The 15,712-nt window shown below is 46.4% G+C and overlaps 1 protein-coding gene across 2 annotated transcripts in view; it reads left to right on the forward strand.

Moving 5' to 3' along the window:
* Positions 1–11,753: 11,753 nt before the first annotated feature.
* ZNF264 (zinc finger protein 264) overlaps positions 11,754–15,712 on the forward strand; it is a 31,353-nt gene continuing 27,394 nt past the window's right edge. The window contains exons 1-3 of one of the 2 annotated variants that reach the window (XM_032171302.2): positions 12,139–12,203; positions 12,305–13,805; positions 14,137–14,263. In XM_032171302.2, coding sequence (XP_032027193.1) covers positions 13,770–13,805; positions 14,137–14,263 — 163 coding nt within the window. In that variant the 5' untranslated portion in view covers positions 12,139–12,203; positions 12,305–13,769. Of the gene's footprint in view, positions 12,204–12,304; positions 13,806–14,136; positions 14,264–15,712 lie in introns of both variants that reach the window. The other variant, XM_032171303.2, reaches the window with a different exon arrangement.

Here is a 15,712-nt window from a genome sequence, read left to right on the forward strand (position 1 = left end):
AAAAATTAGCCGGGCGTGGTTGCAGGTACCTGTAGTCCCAGCTACTCGGGAGGCTGAGGCAGGAGAATGGTGTGAACCCAGGAGGCAGAGCTTGCAGTGAGCCGAGATCGCACCACTGCACTCCAGCCTGGGCAACAGAGCAAGACTCCATCTCAAAAAAAAAAAAAAAGAAAGAACTGAAACTAGAAAAGTAGAACCATTACATTTAGATATGTCCCGGCTGTAGTTTCGATGGGTTTGGAGGACTGACATGATAAAAGCAATCTGACAGATGAGAGTAATGGGTTTAGAAAAATAAATGTGTTGGCCGGGCGCGGTGGCTTATGCCTGTAATCCCAGCACTCTGGGAGGCCGAGGCGGGTGGATCATGAGGTCAGAAGACCAAGACCATCCTGGTTAACACGGTGAAACCCGGTCTCTACTAAAAATATCTATAAAAAAAAAATTAGCTGGGCGTGGTGGTGGGCGCCTGTAGTCCCAGCTACTCAGGAGGCTGAGGCAGGAGAATGGCGTGAACCCAGGAGGCAGAGCTTGCAGTGAGCCAAGATGGCGCCACTGCACTCCAGCCTGGGCGACAGAGTGAGACTCCATCTCCAAAAAAAAAAAAGAAAAATAAATTTGTTTCTAATGTGCAGGTTTAATTAGAGGGGAAGATGTCAATAAATAAGGTTTTAGCCAGGCACGGTGGCTCACGCCTATAATCCCAGAAATCTAGGAGACCAAGACGGGTGGATTGCCAGAGTTTAGGAGTTTGAAACCAGCCTAGGCAACATGGCAGAACCCTGTCTCTACAAAAAATACCCTCCTACGAAAAAATTGGCCAGGTGTGGTGGTAGGTGCCTGTAGTTCCAGCTACTCTGCAGGCTGAGGTGGGAGAATTGCTTGAGCCTGGGAGGCACAGGCTGCAGTGAGCCATGATTGTGCCACTGCACTCTAGTTTGGGTGACTAAATAAATAAATAAATAAATAATAAATAAATAAATAAATAAAATAAAAAGAAAGAAAAGAAGAAGAAAGAAGGTTTTAAAGATACCATTGAGTAGCCTAGAGCCCTAAACCCTGATCTGCTTCTCCTTACCTAACCCTTTTGGTTTTTTTTGTTGTTTTTTTGTTTTTGTTTTTGTTTTTGTTTTTGAGATGGAGTCTTGCTCTGTCACCAGGCTGGAGTGCAGTGGCATGATCTGGGCTCACTGCAACCTCTGCCTCCCGGGTTCAAGCAATTCTTCTGCCTCAGCCTCCCGAGTAGCTAGGACTACAGGCACGTGCCACCACACCTGGCTCATTTTTTGTATTTTTAGTAGAGACGGGGTTTCACCATGTTAGCCAGGCTGGTCTCGAACTCCCGACCTCAGGTGGTCCGCCCACCTCGGCCTCCCAAAGTGCTGGGATTACAGGCGTGAGCCACCGTGCCCGGCCAATCCTTTCTTGTTACTTTCCTTTAATGCAGAGTTTCTCAATCTTGGCACTATTGATATCGTGAGATGGATAATTTTTGGTTGTGGTGGGACATCCTGTGAAATTTAAGAACTTTAACAGAATCACTGGCCTCTTTTTAGTACATCCCAGTGAGGCAGGATAGGTGGTCAAGGAGTGACCATGTCCTCGGGACACAGCAACCAGGGTGTCCATACAATCAACACAGTAAGCCTCAGCATTCGAAAGGTAGTTCAGCTCATTCAAGCAAAGCTTTCTTCAGCAGGGAATTTCCCCTGTAGGAACATGTGCACTTTGATTTTACCTTTCCTCAGACACCCTTTGCTTATTAATAGTAAAAAACAGGCCGGGCGCGGTGGCTCACGTCTGTAATCCCAGCACTTTGGGAGGCTGAGGTGGGCGGATCACCTGAGGTCGGGAGTTTGAGATCAGCCTGACCAACATGGAGAAACCCCGTCTCTACTAAAAATACAAAATTAGCCGGCGTGGTGGCATATGCCTGTAGTCCCAGCTATTCAGGAGGCTGAGGCAGGAGAACTGCTTGAACCCGGGAGGCGGAGGTTGCAGTGAGCCGAGATCACGCCACTGCACTCCAGCCTGGGCAACAAGAGGAAAACTTTGTCTCAAAAAGAAAAAAAAAAGTAAAAAACACACCCATGGGTGGAGATTTAAGATGTTAATGAGACATGCGACGTATGAACAAGTGTGTACAGCTACTGCACATGTGCACCCAGAGGAGCACCCAGAACATGCTTACTGGTAACACCTCCTTTCCACCTCCTGATGAATAATCATGGAAGTCTCCTGTGAAGGGAATCCCCTAGCACCAGTCTCTGCTGTCTAATCCTTAGGAGCACCCCAGCCTGAATTCTGTCTCTCAGGGTTTATTGTCTATTTTTCACCTAATTTTCAAGATATTCTTTTTGCTTTACAATAAATTACTCTGTGCTCCATCTCTTGCTGTGTGATTCTTATTTAAGTTCTTTTAAACTAAGGAGACGAGAACTGAGGTATCACAACACCATCAACACCAGTAGCACCTCCCATCCCGAATATGTGTTAGTGAAAAATGTCTCTAGATTTTGCTAAATGATCCCTGGACCATGACACTGACCCATTGCTTGCCTGGCTCCATCATGCTCCAGGAGGAGTGCAATTGAGTCTTTGAGGTTGTTAGGGCTTGTAAAGTTTGGAGGCTTTAAGTTGTACCTGCCCCAGTTTTGGAGGTGGACACGCACATTTGGGGATGCTACGACTCTGTTCCTCCCCCCAACCCCCAGACTTTAAGGCACCAAGGAATATAAATATCATTTATTATTTTCCAGGCAGGTGCCAAGCCCTTTTTAATATTCCATATAAAATTTGAAAAATTAAAAACAAAAACCTAAAGTGGAGATTTCTACCTCTACTTTTTCAGATGAGAAAATTGAGAAATCAAAAGTTCTGAGACTCATTTTTTAAATTGAGCTCATATGTTTTGAGTATTTCTTTTGTTGCCAGATGTCAGTGGAGTTTCTGGGGTCTGAGGGGATGTGGGAAAAACATCATTTCTTTTCTTTTTTTTTTGAGACGGAGTCTCGCTCTGTCACCCAGACTGGAGTGCAGTGGCACGATCTCGGCTCACTGCAAGCTCCGCCTCCCAGATTCACACCATTCTCCTGCCTCAGCCTCCCAAGTAGCTGGGACTGCAGGCGCCCGCCACCACACCTGGCTACTTTTTAGTATTTTTAGTAGAGATGGGGTTTCACCGTGTTAACCAGGATGGTCTTGATCTCCTGACCTCATGATCCACCTGCCTCGGCCTCCCAAAGTGCTGGGATTACAGGCGTGAGCCACCATGCCCAGCCGAAAAACATCATTTCTTAGTTGAGTTATAATTAATATTGAGAGCATTAAATTTATGTAGAAAAATCATTTTTCCTTAAATCCTCAAAAATAACAAACAAGCATAAAAATCATTTATAGATTTAGTATTTTTCTATTAAAATCATTTACTCTTCTTTGTTTTTGGGTCAGTGTTCAATCAGTTTATACATTTGATAGTTGAAATTTACTTACTGAATACTGATATCATTTGTGGGTCCTGGTAAATATTTCAAAGTTGTCGTACAAACAGAACAATAGGTTCTCTCAACTCTTCAAACGTCTAACATGACGGACTTATAAGTCTTTTTTCTTCTTTTTTTTTTTTTTTTGTAGAGATGGGATCTGGCTATGTTGCCAAGGATGATCTTGAGCTGCTGGGCTCAAGGGATCCTCTCACCTTGACCTTGGCCTCCCAAAGTGCTGGGATTATAGGCGTGAGCCACCACGCCTAGCCTCTTGCAAAGTCTTATAATGTCATTTTTTTCTTTTTTTTTTTTTGAGACAGAGTCTCGCTCTGTCACCCAGGTTGGAGTGCAGTGGCGTGATCTCAGCTCACTGCAAGCTCCGCCTCCCGGGTTCACGCCATTCTCCTGCCTCAGCTTCCGGAGTAGCTGGGACTACAGGCGCCCACCACCACGCCCGGCTAATTTTTTGTATTTTTAGTAGAGACGGGGTTTCACCGTGGTCTCGATCTCCTGACCTCGTGATCCGCCCGCCTCGGCCTCCCAAAGTGCTGGGATTACAAGCGTGAGCCACCGCACCCGGCCTTATAATGTCATTTTTAAACTCTTAAGCTGCCAAGTGTGGGTGGCTCATGCCTGTAATCCCAATACTTTGGGAGGCTGAGGTGGGAGGATCACCTGAGCCCAGGAGTTCAAGACCAGACTGGGCAACATGGCAAGAACCTGTCTTTACAAAAAATTAAAAAATAAATTAGCTGGGCATGGTGGTACACACCCGCAGTCCCATCTACTTGGGAGGGTGAGGTAGGAGGATTGCTTCGGCCTAAAACGTTGGCTGGGCATGGTGGCTCACGCCTGTAATCCCAGCACTCTGGGAGGCCGAGGTGGGTGAGTCACGAGATCAGGAGTTCGAGACCAGCCTGGCCAACATGGTGAAACCCCGTCTCTACTAAAAATACAAAAAAATTAGCCGAGCATGGTGGCAGGTGCTTGTAATCCTAGCTACTCAGGAGGCTGAGGCAGGAGAATCGCTTGAACCGGGAGGCAGAGGTTGCAGTGAGCCAAGATCACGCCACTGCACTCCAGCCTGGGCGACAGAGAGAGACTCCATCTCAAAAAAAAAAAAACAAAAAAAGTCAAGGCTGCAGAAAACTATGGTCACTCCACTGCAACTACTTCCTGGGCAGCAGAATGACCTTTAATAAAATAAAAACACCCTTGAGCTACTCTTGTAAACCTAGTAAGACTTACACATTTAATAAATCAGATTATCTTAAGCCTTTTGACATCCTAAATATAAGCTTATGCAAAGCAGCAACACACATGTAAAATACAAAAGTAACAAAGATAACTTCAATACCATTTTTTTATTTTAAAAATTTTTTAAGAGTTGGGGGCTTGCTCTGTTGCCTGGGCTGGAGTGCGGTGGCAGGATCATTGCTCACTGCAGCCCAAAATTCCTGGGCTCAAGTGGTCCTCCCACCTCAGCTCCCCAAGTTTTGGGGATTACGGGTGTGAGCCACCATGCTCAGCTCTTAACAAGTTTTTTTTTGTTTGTTTTTGTTTTTTTGAGACAGCATCTCCTTCTGTCACCCAGGCTGGAATACAGTGGCACCATCACAGCTCACAGCAGCCTCAACCTCCTAAGCTCAAGCGATCCTCCAGCCTCAGCCTCCTGAGTTACTGGGATGACAGTTGTGCACCACCATACCCAGCTACTTTTTAATTTTTTTGTAGAGATGGTGTCTCACTATGTGGGCTGATCTCAAACTCCTGGCCTCAAGCAATCTTTCTGCCTTGGCTTCTCAGAGAGAGTTTTTCAGTCCATCATTTTTCAAGACTGTGAGCCAGGGTTCCATTAGATCTTACTGAGATATCTCTAGTGTGTCTGCTGTGTGCCAGACATGGTTTAAAAGCCAGGGATGGTGGATCACACGTGCAATCCCAGCACCTAGAGAGGCCGAGATGGGCAGATTGCTTGAGCCCAGGAGTTTGAGACCAGCCTGGGCAACATGGCAAAAGCCCGTCTACAAAAATAAAAATAAAAATTAGCCGAGCATGGTGGCACAGCTGCAAGTAGTTCCAGCTACTTGGGAGGCTAAGGTGGTAGGATCGATTGAGCCTGGGAGATCAAGGCTGCAGTGAACTGAGGTCGTGCCACTGCACTCCAGCCTGGGTGACGGAGCAAGACCCTGTCTCAATAAAAAAAAAAAAAAACTTAGGATCCAGCAAAATCATCACTGACCCTTACCCTCATGGAGCTAACATTCTAGAGGAAAAGTCAGAAAATAAACAATAATTATAATAAACAAATAGACATGAGAAGTTAATCAGTGCTATGACAAACAAAAGAAGGAAAAGGAGAGTAAGGTGGATCAGGGTGTCAGAGTTTGGGGAGTTGTTTGCAATTTTCATTAGAATGATCAGGAAACAGCTTATTTAGAATATGACATAGACCAAAGTCTATAGGGAGATGAGGGGCTGAGCCATGTGGAGATTGGGGTAGGAAGTGGATTTCCTGGCACAGACTTTATCGCAAGCATATAATATCCAGGGCTGGGTGCTGTGGCTCACGCCTGTAATCCCAGCACTTTGAGAAGCCAACGTGAGAAGATTGCTCAAGGCCAGGAATTCAAGACCAGCTTGGGCAACATATTAAGACCCCCATCTCTATTTTTTAAACTTTTTTTTTCTTTTGAAACGGAGTCTCGTTCTGTCTCCAGGCTGGAGTGCAGTGGCCCTATCCCAGCTTACTGCAACCTCTGCCTCCTGGGTTCAAGCGATTCTCCTGCCTCAGCCTCCTGACTAGCTGGGATTGCAGGTGCCACCACACCCGGCTAATTTTGTATTTTTAGTAGAGACTTCCCCATGTTTGCCAGGATGGTCTCGAACTTCTCACTCGAGTGATCCACCCACCTTAGCCTCCCAAAGTACTGGGATTACAGGTGTGAGCCACCGCACCCGGCGAAAATAAGCCTTTTTTACTGTATTTATTTGAAGATTAAAGATGGTTTAAGGTGACAAGGGGTAGAATATCATTGCCAACTATATGTGTAAACTTGTTTAGGCTGTGCTACCCAGAAATTGTATTAAACACTGACCAGGGTATTGTTATGAAGGTATTTCATAGAAATGGTTAACATCTACAATCAGTTATTTTGATAATGTAGGTGGTTTTTATCTAACCAGTTGAAAGGCCTTAAGAGAAAAACAGGGTTCCCTGGGGAAGAAATTCTGCCTCAAGACTGCACCTTCAGCTCCTGTCCACGTTTCAATTCTGTTGGCCTGACCTCTAGCCTACAGATTTGGGACTGGCCTGTCCCTGCAATCACATAAGCCCATTTCTTTTTCTATCTTTTTTTTTTTAATTTTTATTGTAGGCCAGGTGGGTGGCTCACACCTGTAATCCCAGCACTTTGGGAGGCCAAGGTGGGCGGATCATGAGGTCAGGAGTTCAAGACCAGCCTGGCCAACACAGTGAAACCCCATCTCTACTAAAAGATATAAAAAATTAGACAGGCACAGTGGCAGGCACCTGTAATCCTAGCTACTCGGGAGGCTGAGGCAGGAGAATTGCTTGAACCCAGGAGGTGGAGGTTGCAGTGAGCCAAGATTGCAACACTGCACACCAGCTTGGGTGACAGTGCGAGACTCCATCTCAAAAAAAAAAATTATTGTAGAGGAATGGTCTCACTATGCTGCACAGGCTAGTCTCTTAACTCCTGGTCTCAAGAGCCGGGTCCGTCCTGTAGACCCTGGCCAAGCGATGGATGAAAGGAGTACTCAGACACAGGTATGTAGTGTAAGAGCAGCTAGGGGACTGCTGAAGAGTGAGCAGTCTCGATAAGCTAGGACTGCTTGCTTTTATTCAGTACAGACATAATGCCAAAAGCCTGGAGCCAACATAATCTGTGGGTAATTAACATTATTCTTCCCCCTTTTGAGGGCAGCCTCACTCGTGGATGATCAAACGTTGGTTCCTAGTTAACATAAGTAAACAAGCCTGTTTATGTTAAATTCCCCTGCACTTCCTTGTACCTACTCCTTGCCCTCTGCCTCAGGGTAAGAGAACAGCTGCTTTCAGCTTATTCTCCCCTGAAGCTATGCAGAGACTTCTGACCTTTCAGAAGGTTTGCGTCCTTTTCTTACTGCTTCTCCCACCACTCTGACTGATCTCCTACACTCAAGCAGTCCTCCTTCCTCAGCCTCCCAAAGTGCTGGGATTACAGGCATGAGCCACCACATACCACCCCCATTTCTTGCAATAAAATGTGTGTGTGTGTCTGTGTGCATGCGTGCGCATGTGTATTCCATTTCTCCCTAATACCATTTCTCAACTGCATGAATCCTTAACTCATGAAAGACAATTTTTATCCTCTTGACTCCACAGTTAATGGAAAATAAAAATCATCAATAGTGACTTCTAAGATTGCTTAATATACCTTTCTGGGAGGACAGTTAGAACTCCTAATGTGAGCTTGTCAGTTTCTTGTTAAAACCAGCCCAATTGTCCTATAGAACTGATGTTTATGGTTTCTTTTGACTGAACCTAGAAATTGACCCTCCCACTCTTAAAACTTGAGAAAAGTACGTGTGTCATAGTTGTTTGTCACAGAAATAACCAAATTTCCTTGTCCATTGTTTTTTTTAACTATGGTTGTCCTAAGACTTTTGTCATCCACAATTATTGTTTGGCTGTGAGTCTTCTCCAAAGGTGGCTTATAGTCAGCTATAGTTCCAGGCTTCTTTGGGAGAGTTCATAAAAAGAACTCTTGAATTCAAGTTTCTGGTAACTTTGGAGATTGTCCTATTGGCCTAGAGAGAAAACTTCCAGGACTCTAATTAGAAGGCTGATATATTCATAAAATATATAATTTTGTATACATATGTTTATGCAATATGAAGCAGAGCAGGAGTTTCATGGACTGTACTAATTTATTTCATTATAAATAAAAATATTTTATTATATAGTATATTAAGCCATCTTAGAAGTCACTGTTGATGATTTTTTTTTCTCCATTAACTGTGGAGCCAAGAGGGTAAAAAGTATCTTTCACGAGTTAAGGATTCATGCAGTTGAGAAATGGAATTAGGGAGAAATGGAACACACACACACACACAGCTTTATTTCAAGTACTGAATTTATTTTATTATTTTTTGTGTGTGTTTGAAACATTGCTGATTCTTTTTGTTTTGTTTTTGAGTCAGGAGAACTTTTTTTGTAAATCTACTTTCTGTCTCTATAAAACTTTTTTTTCTTTCCAGCTATTTATAACCTTCAACAATTGAATATACATTTGTAAACAAAATTTGAGGGTTCTTTCTCTCTGCCTGATTTCTCCAGAATTCAGAAACTATTTGTGAATATTCTTAATTCATGGCAATGTGGTTGTTTGCATATGTTCAATAAAGAATCTGTTTTCTAGCTACTTGGGAGGCTGAGGCAGGAGGATCGCTTGAGCCCAGGAGTTTGAGGCTGTAGTGAGCTATGATCGTGCCACTACACTCCAGTCTGAGTAAACGAGCAAGACCTTATCTCTATTTTTTAAGATCCGTATTATTTTATAACACACTTGTAGGCACTGGGTACTTTCCCAAGGCTTTGACAGGAATGGCATATTTTTAACTATGCGAGACTGCTTTGAGGAATTAAGACTGACTTTATAGGCCAGGCATGGTGGATCATGCCTCTAATCCCAGCACTTTGGGAGGCCGAGGCGGGTGGATCACCAGGTCAGGAGATCGAGACCATCCTGGCTAACATGGTGAAACCCCATCTCTATTAAAAATATAAAAAATTAGCCAGGCATGGTGGCAGGCACCTGTAGTCCCAACTACTCAGGAGGCTGAGGCAGGAGAATGGCGTGAACCCAGAAGGCAGAACTTGCAGTGAGCTGACATCACGCCACTGCACTCCAGCCTGGGCAACAGAGCCAGACTGTGTCTCAAAAAAAAAAAAAAAGACTGACTTTATGGAGCTGATGGGAGCCCTTGGAAGGACTGGCCTCATATCTTGTGTACACAGTTCCTTTGTGGGGTTCCTGGCCTGTAGTAAATACAGTGTCATTTTCTGATAGGCCCAGGAACCTCAAGATGTTTTGGGGCCTCAAGAAAAACGGGTTTCACCCAGTTCATGCAGGTATTTGCAGGTGCAGACAGATCTTTGGCTGGGCTTAAGAGGTCTTTGAGTGTTGAGTCTGAGAGATTCCTTATGAGGGGTTCTGGCAAAGCCAATTTAGAAGGAATTGTATAAACAGTGATCCTTGCTGTACTTTGGATAAGTATGGTGGGACTGAAGCTTGTTTTGCAGGTAAGTTGTTCCTGCTGTGATTTGCCTTTGATGGAAGTCAGGGACTAGAGAGAGAAAAACTGTGTTTCCAAAAAAAACTATACTGCTGCCAGGTGCAGTGGCTCACGCCTGTAATCCCAGCACTTTGGGAGGCTGAGGTGGGCAGATCATGAGGTCAGGAGTTCGAGACCACCCTGGCCAACATGGTGAAACCCCGTCTCTACTAAAAATACAAAAATTAGCCAGGCGTGGTGGTGGGCACCTGTAATCCCAGCTACTCGGGAAGCTGAGGCAGGAGGATCGCTTGAACCTAGGAGGCAGAGGTTGCAGTGAGCGGAGATCACGCCACTGCACTCCAGCCTAGGTGAAAGAACAAAACTCCATCTCAAAAAAAAAAAAAAAAAGAAAGAAAAGAAAACTATAGTGTTAGATTAACCTTTGAGTTAATCCGAGTTGCCATGTGGTCATCTATGGTATGCAGCCACCCACAATACCCCTCCTCAGCATAAAGCAGCCAGAAAGATCACGTCCAGATTCCCCATGATTGAGGAATTGATAAATAGAAACAGGGAACTGAAACCAGCTCTAGTGCCCCATAGAACTGATATTTATGGTTTCTTTTGAATCAACACATTATATTGAGCTTCCCCTTCCTAAAACTTGAGACACTTTCATTTGTCTTATCTGATTTCCTTTCTCAGGAAACCAAGCATCAGGCCTCCCAGATAGTATAAAGAAACTGAAATTTACTGGATTACCACATCTGGAAAAACGAGATGCTATACCCCTTACCCATCATGATTGCCTAACTGACCGTCTGCTGCCTGTTGACCCATTCCTCCTCCTTACCCCTTCCTAATTCCTGTTTTCTCAAACATAGTAACACTTCTTCCCTGATGTATAAACCCCTAGTTTTAGTCAGTTGAGGAAAGGGACTTGAGATTGATCTCCCATTTTCCTCAGCTGCAGCACCGAATAAAGCCTTCATCCCTGACAATACTCATTGTCTTGCTGATTGGCCTTCTGTGCAGCAAGCAGCAGGATCTAGATGCAAGGACCTGGGCTTTCTGGTAATATTGTCATCAACCATTTAATGATGTAGACTTGGTCACCAGCTCATGCTCTGTGTATTTTCTTCTCCATCTACATGCATTGCCTTGATGGTCTCACTCAGTATCACGACTTGAAATAACAGTGTAGGGTAACTCCTAAATTCATATATTCATGCTCAAACCTTCTTCCAACATTCAGTCGTAAGTTGAATTGCCTGTGACAGAGATACTTTGTGGTTCTGTAGACATTTCAAACTAACCATCCTGAGCCTCCAAGCCTCCTCCACTTGCAGCCTCCCCACCTCAGAAGTGGGCAAATCCATTTTTTGTGTGGTCTGGGCCAAATACATGACTCCCTGCATCACATGGAGGCTGTGCTGGTCCAAAGAAGGCCCAAAAGAGGGCAGTTTGCGCACACAACGTGTCGGGGCAGGGCTTCCAGATGATCATTCGGCTTTTTTGTGTCTTCCAAGATGATGATCCGGGAAGGAGGGATCTGAAAGGTCAGTCGCCAGGCGAGCTGAGGACCCAGTTCTGCGCCTTTGCCTGTGCCCTGACCTGAAGGAAAGTCCCTGTCTCCCGAGCTCCGATTTTCCCGAGAGAAGAATGCAGTGTAACCCTTGCCCCTCGGTTCCCTCCCTCCATCCTTCCCCTCGAGTTGTGCCCACCGTAAAGAGGTGGGTCTGGAGCGTCTCCTCGGGTCCTGGAGTGCCTTTCCCTGGGAGGAAAACTTGCGCCGTGAAGCGTTCCTCCCATTGTTGAGCACGAGGAAAACTACACTACTTAGAAGACTGTGCTAATGCATACGTATGGATTAGGCTGTGCTAATGCGTACGGCGGGAACTGGGCCAATGACGGCCTAGGACGGGGACGTTTCCGACGGCTCACGCCGGTGGGGGCGGGACTTCCGGGTTGCTCGCTGCGGACGCCATTTTCCTGTGCACTTCTGTCCTCAGCAGTAGACACTGAGGGCCTCGGTTGGGGCCGCTTTGCAGGTCCCTAGTCAGGACCGAGCACGGGAGTAGGACAGGAATCCCCGCCGCACCGTTGTACGAGCCTGACCGAGCCTGACCCCTTCCGCGGGCTTGTTCCTGGGTCGCCGTCAAGCCGCGGTCTCTCCTCCCCCGCCCTTCAGCCCCGCGGTCGCCAGGGGCGGCACCCTGGGTCTGGAACGCGGTTGCCACCGAGGCGGCGGCGGCCCTGGGTCTGGAACGCCGTTGCTACCGAGGAGGCGGCGGCCCCGAGCGCGCCTGGAAGCCCCGGGCAACCGGCCAGGGCCGGGCACAGGTGGGGTCCGTCAGGCCGCCCGGGGCTCCTCTGTCCGAGTTCTGCGGCCCAGGGAGTGACGTGATGGCAGCGGTGCTGACGGACCGGGCCCAGGTGAGTGGACGGTGGCTTCGCCGTTGCCGCTTCCTTGCCAGCGCCGAGGCGGTTCCCGAAGTGGGTGGGAGCCCCGGTATCCCCTGGATTTGTCTTCGCAGTCGTCGTTCGCTTTGGTGTGTGGAGCTGGTTTGCCACCTAATTTATACCTGGCCCTAAGGAGTGTTGGGTCTACTGGAAGGAGCTCCGTAGGTTGTTGAGTGAATGATGCTTCCTCTGGGGACTCCCATCATCTTTGGCCTGCAAGCATCCTCTCGTGGACCAGGTCTCATTCCAGCATGAATTGGGGGCCTGAGAGGGGAAGGGGAGGGCAGGGCAGTAGCAGGCCGACAAATGCGCGAGCAGAGACAAGGTATATTGTATGTTTAAGGAGGCTCAGGAGGGTGTGTAAGGTTGCCATGGTTTTCCTGCGGCCGCTGAGACGTGGGGGGCAAGAGTGTGTGGTCTTTTCCTGGATGTTCTACCCGTCCACAACTACTACGGACGTTGTGGCCAGTCAGATGCCCTTACTCTCATCGCTACAGCCTGCATTATCCTTGGCCGCTCGTGTTCCGTGGCCCCAAAGTATCCTGGCATCAGAGACAAGTTCTGTCGGAACCCAGCAAGGAAAGAGGCCGATGGTTGGTTCATTGCGGAATTTCCTTGGGGGATCTGGGAGACCCAGGGAGATCCCAGAGGGCATGGGAAGCTGGTCTGGAGCCTGTCGTTCCCCAGTTAGATGCAGCCCCTCCAGTGCTGCTCTGTGGGGTCAGTGAGGAATGCTGAGCTTTTTGTGCCCGTGTTCACAGACTTTTTTGTTTTTGTTTTGAGACAGGGTCTCGCTCTTCACCCAGGCTGGAGTACAGTGGTGCAATCTCAGCTCACTGCAGTCTCTGCCTCCCGGGTTCAAGCAGTTCTCCTGCCCCAGCCTCCCGAGTAGTTGGGATTACAGGCATGCACCACCACACCTGGCTGATTTTTGTATTTTTAGTAGAGACTGGGTTTCAGCATGTTTGTCAGGCTGGTCTTCAACTCCTGGCCTCAAGCGATCCGCCCACCTCGACCTCCCAAAGTGCTGGGATTACACACATGAGCCACCATGCCCGGCCCACAGATACATTTTTCAGGGCTAATAGAAATGGACTTAATGTCAGAAATGAGTGGAAATGCTTATAACTTCATCGCATTAGATTTGCTTTGATGTTGGGGGAGTGTTGGAGTTACTGTTAGACCGTGAATCATAGTAACCCCATGTTTAGATCCTGTCTATGGTGGTGAGATGTGTGACTGGGTGAATTGATAGCGCTTCCTTAGCATCAAGTCGCTGACTGTGAAGGTGATGATGGTGTTGATTGCAGGGGCTGTGGAAGGATTAATAAAAATCCCAGAGCACACTGAGCATTGAATACTTTCTCTTTAAATTTAACAACTGTTACTGGTGGGAAGTGTTATTGTGTTGATCCAGAAATCAAGGCTCAGAGAAATGAAATGCTGTCTTTGAGGTAAGAGCTGTCAAGTGTCCATTTCAAGTGTGTGGAGCTAGGAACTTCTAGTCACTGTGTTAACACAGGATGTGAAGCCTTCAACATGGGGCAAGCACCTAGCTGGACCAGCGAGACTCAGGTACTGCTGTTGTAACCATTATTGCTATTATTACCATTTCCCCATTTCTCTGTCGTTTTAGAGCCCTTGGTTTCTGTATTTCATAGTCCACAAGTTTCCATTGTCCTGTGTCATTCTCTAACGGCTGTTAAATAGGAGGCTTCTCTCCTTTACTCTGGTATTATATTCAAAGCATCTACCTTCCCTCTTGAGCCCAGCACAGAGCTAGGCCCTCAGGAGGTGCTCTGTGATTCAGGCCTCCATCACTGTACACCTTTTCCAGTGGAGCACAATCTGTGATCTCATTCAGCAGCTGAAAGGCCAATACTACTAATTCTGTTTGACTTTCCAGGTGTCTGTGACCTTTGATGATGTGGCTGTGACTTTCACCAAGGAGGAGTGGGGGCAGCTGGACCTAGCTCAGCGGACCCTGTACCAGGAGGTGATGCTGGAAAACTGTGGGCTCCTGGTATCCCTGGGTAAGGCCTTCCTTCCCCCTGCACCATGCAGGTGACCTGCCACTTCCTTCATTCCACCTTCTGACTCCAGGCCTGGCTGCACAAGAAGGCCTCTGGAACCTACCTTGCCTCTTTCCCACAGCTTTAGTCATTTTCTACACTAACCTTTTCCTATCTGGTCTCCCTATATCTCTGGGCTAAAGACAGAGTATTCTTTGGCTCCTAGCCAGAGGAGAAGGTAGTAAAAAGAAATGGGGTGTTTTGCAAACTCAAAGGTAATTTTCAGCTGTGCCTCATGAGGGGCTGGTGTAGGAACTGAGAACCACCACGATGGTGTCTTGGCTTCTCTGTCTGGGTCTGCTCATGTCACGTCTATTCTCTATGGCTTTTTCTGCCTTAGTGAGTTCAAGACAAGAGTGGCCACCTGTATTAGGGTTCTCTAGAGGGACAGAACTAATAGAATAGGTACATATAAAAAGGACAGTTTATTAAGTAGTATTAACTCACGATTACAAGATCGCATAGTAGGCCGTCTGCAAGCTGAGGAGCAAGGAAGCCAGTCCAAGTCCCAAAGCTGAAGAACTTGGTGTCCAATGTTCGAGGGCAGGAAGCATCCGGCATGGGAGAAAGATGTAGCCTGGTAGGCTAGGCCAGTCTAGTCTTTTCATGTATTTCTGCCTACTTTATATGCTGGCTTCGCTGGCAGCTGATTAGATGGTGCCCACCCAGATTAAGGGTGGGTCTGCCTTTCCCAGCCCACTGACTCAAATGTTAATCTCTTTTGGCAGCACCCTCACAGACACACCCAGGATCAATACGTTGCATCCTTCAATCCAATCAAGTTGACACATTAATAAAAATCCCAGAGCACACTGAGCATTGAATACTTTCTCTTTAAATTTAACAACTGTTACTGGTGGGAAGTACTATTGTATTGATCCAGAAATCAAGGTTCAGATAAATGAAATGATGTTTTTGAAGTAACAGCTGTCAAGTGTCTGTTTCAAGTGTTTGGAGCTAGGGACTTCTAGTCACTGTGTTAACACAGGATGTGAAGCCTTCAACATGGGGCAGGCACCTAGCTGGACCTAGCTGTTAACCATCACAACTCCATCCCTTGTCAACTTGAACCCATACACATCTCCTGAGATCGTACATAATCTTCAAATAAAGACAATAATAAGGTCATAATTATGCTTAACATAATACAACTATCCTTCATACAACCGAAACACACTAATCCTCAACCCAAGTGCTATTACATAAAGGTAGCAATACTTAAATGCTGATATGAAGTCAGTAAATCTTATGTCACATGATAAAAGAAATAAAATGCAGATGTTTTCTTAGTACGAGTGTATACGTCACAAACATGTTTTTAATAAAAGAAGGAGGAAATATAACAATTACAGTCCTCATTTCCGCAACTGGTCGCTTGGTCATAGTTGGTATTAATGACTACCTTCTTCT

Source organism: Hylobates moloch, unplaced genomic scaffold (genome assembly GCF_009828535.3).
Source record: "Hylobates moloch isolate HMO894 unplaced genomic scaffold, HMol_V3 SCAFFOLD_12, whole genome shotgun sequence".
Lineage (NCBI taxonomy): Eukaryota > Metazoa > Chordata > Mammalia > Primates > Hylobatidae > Hylobates > Hylobates moloch.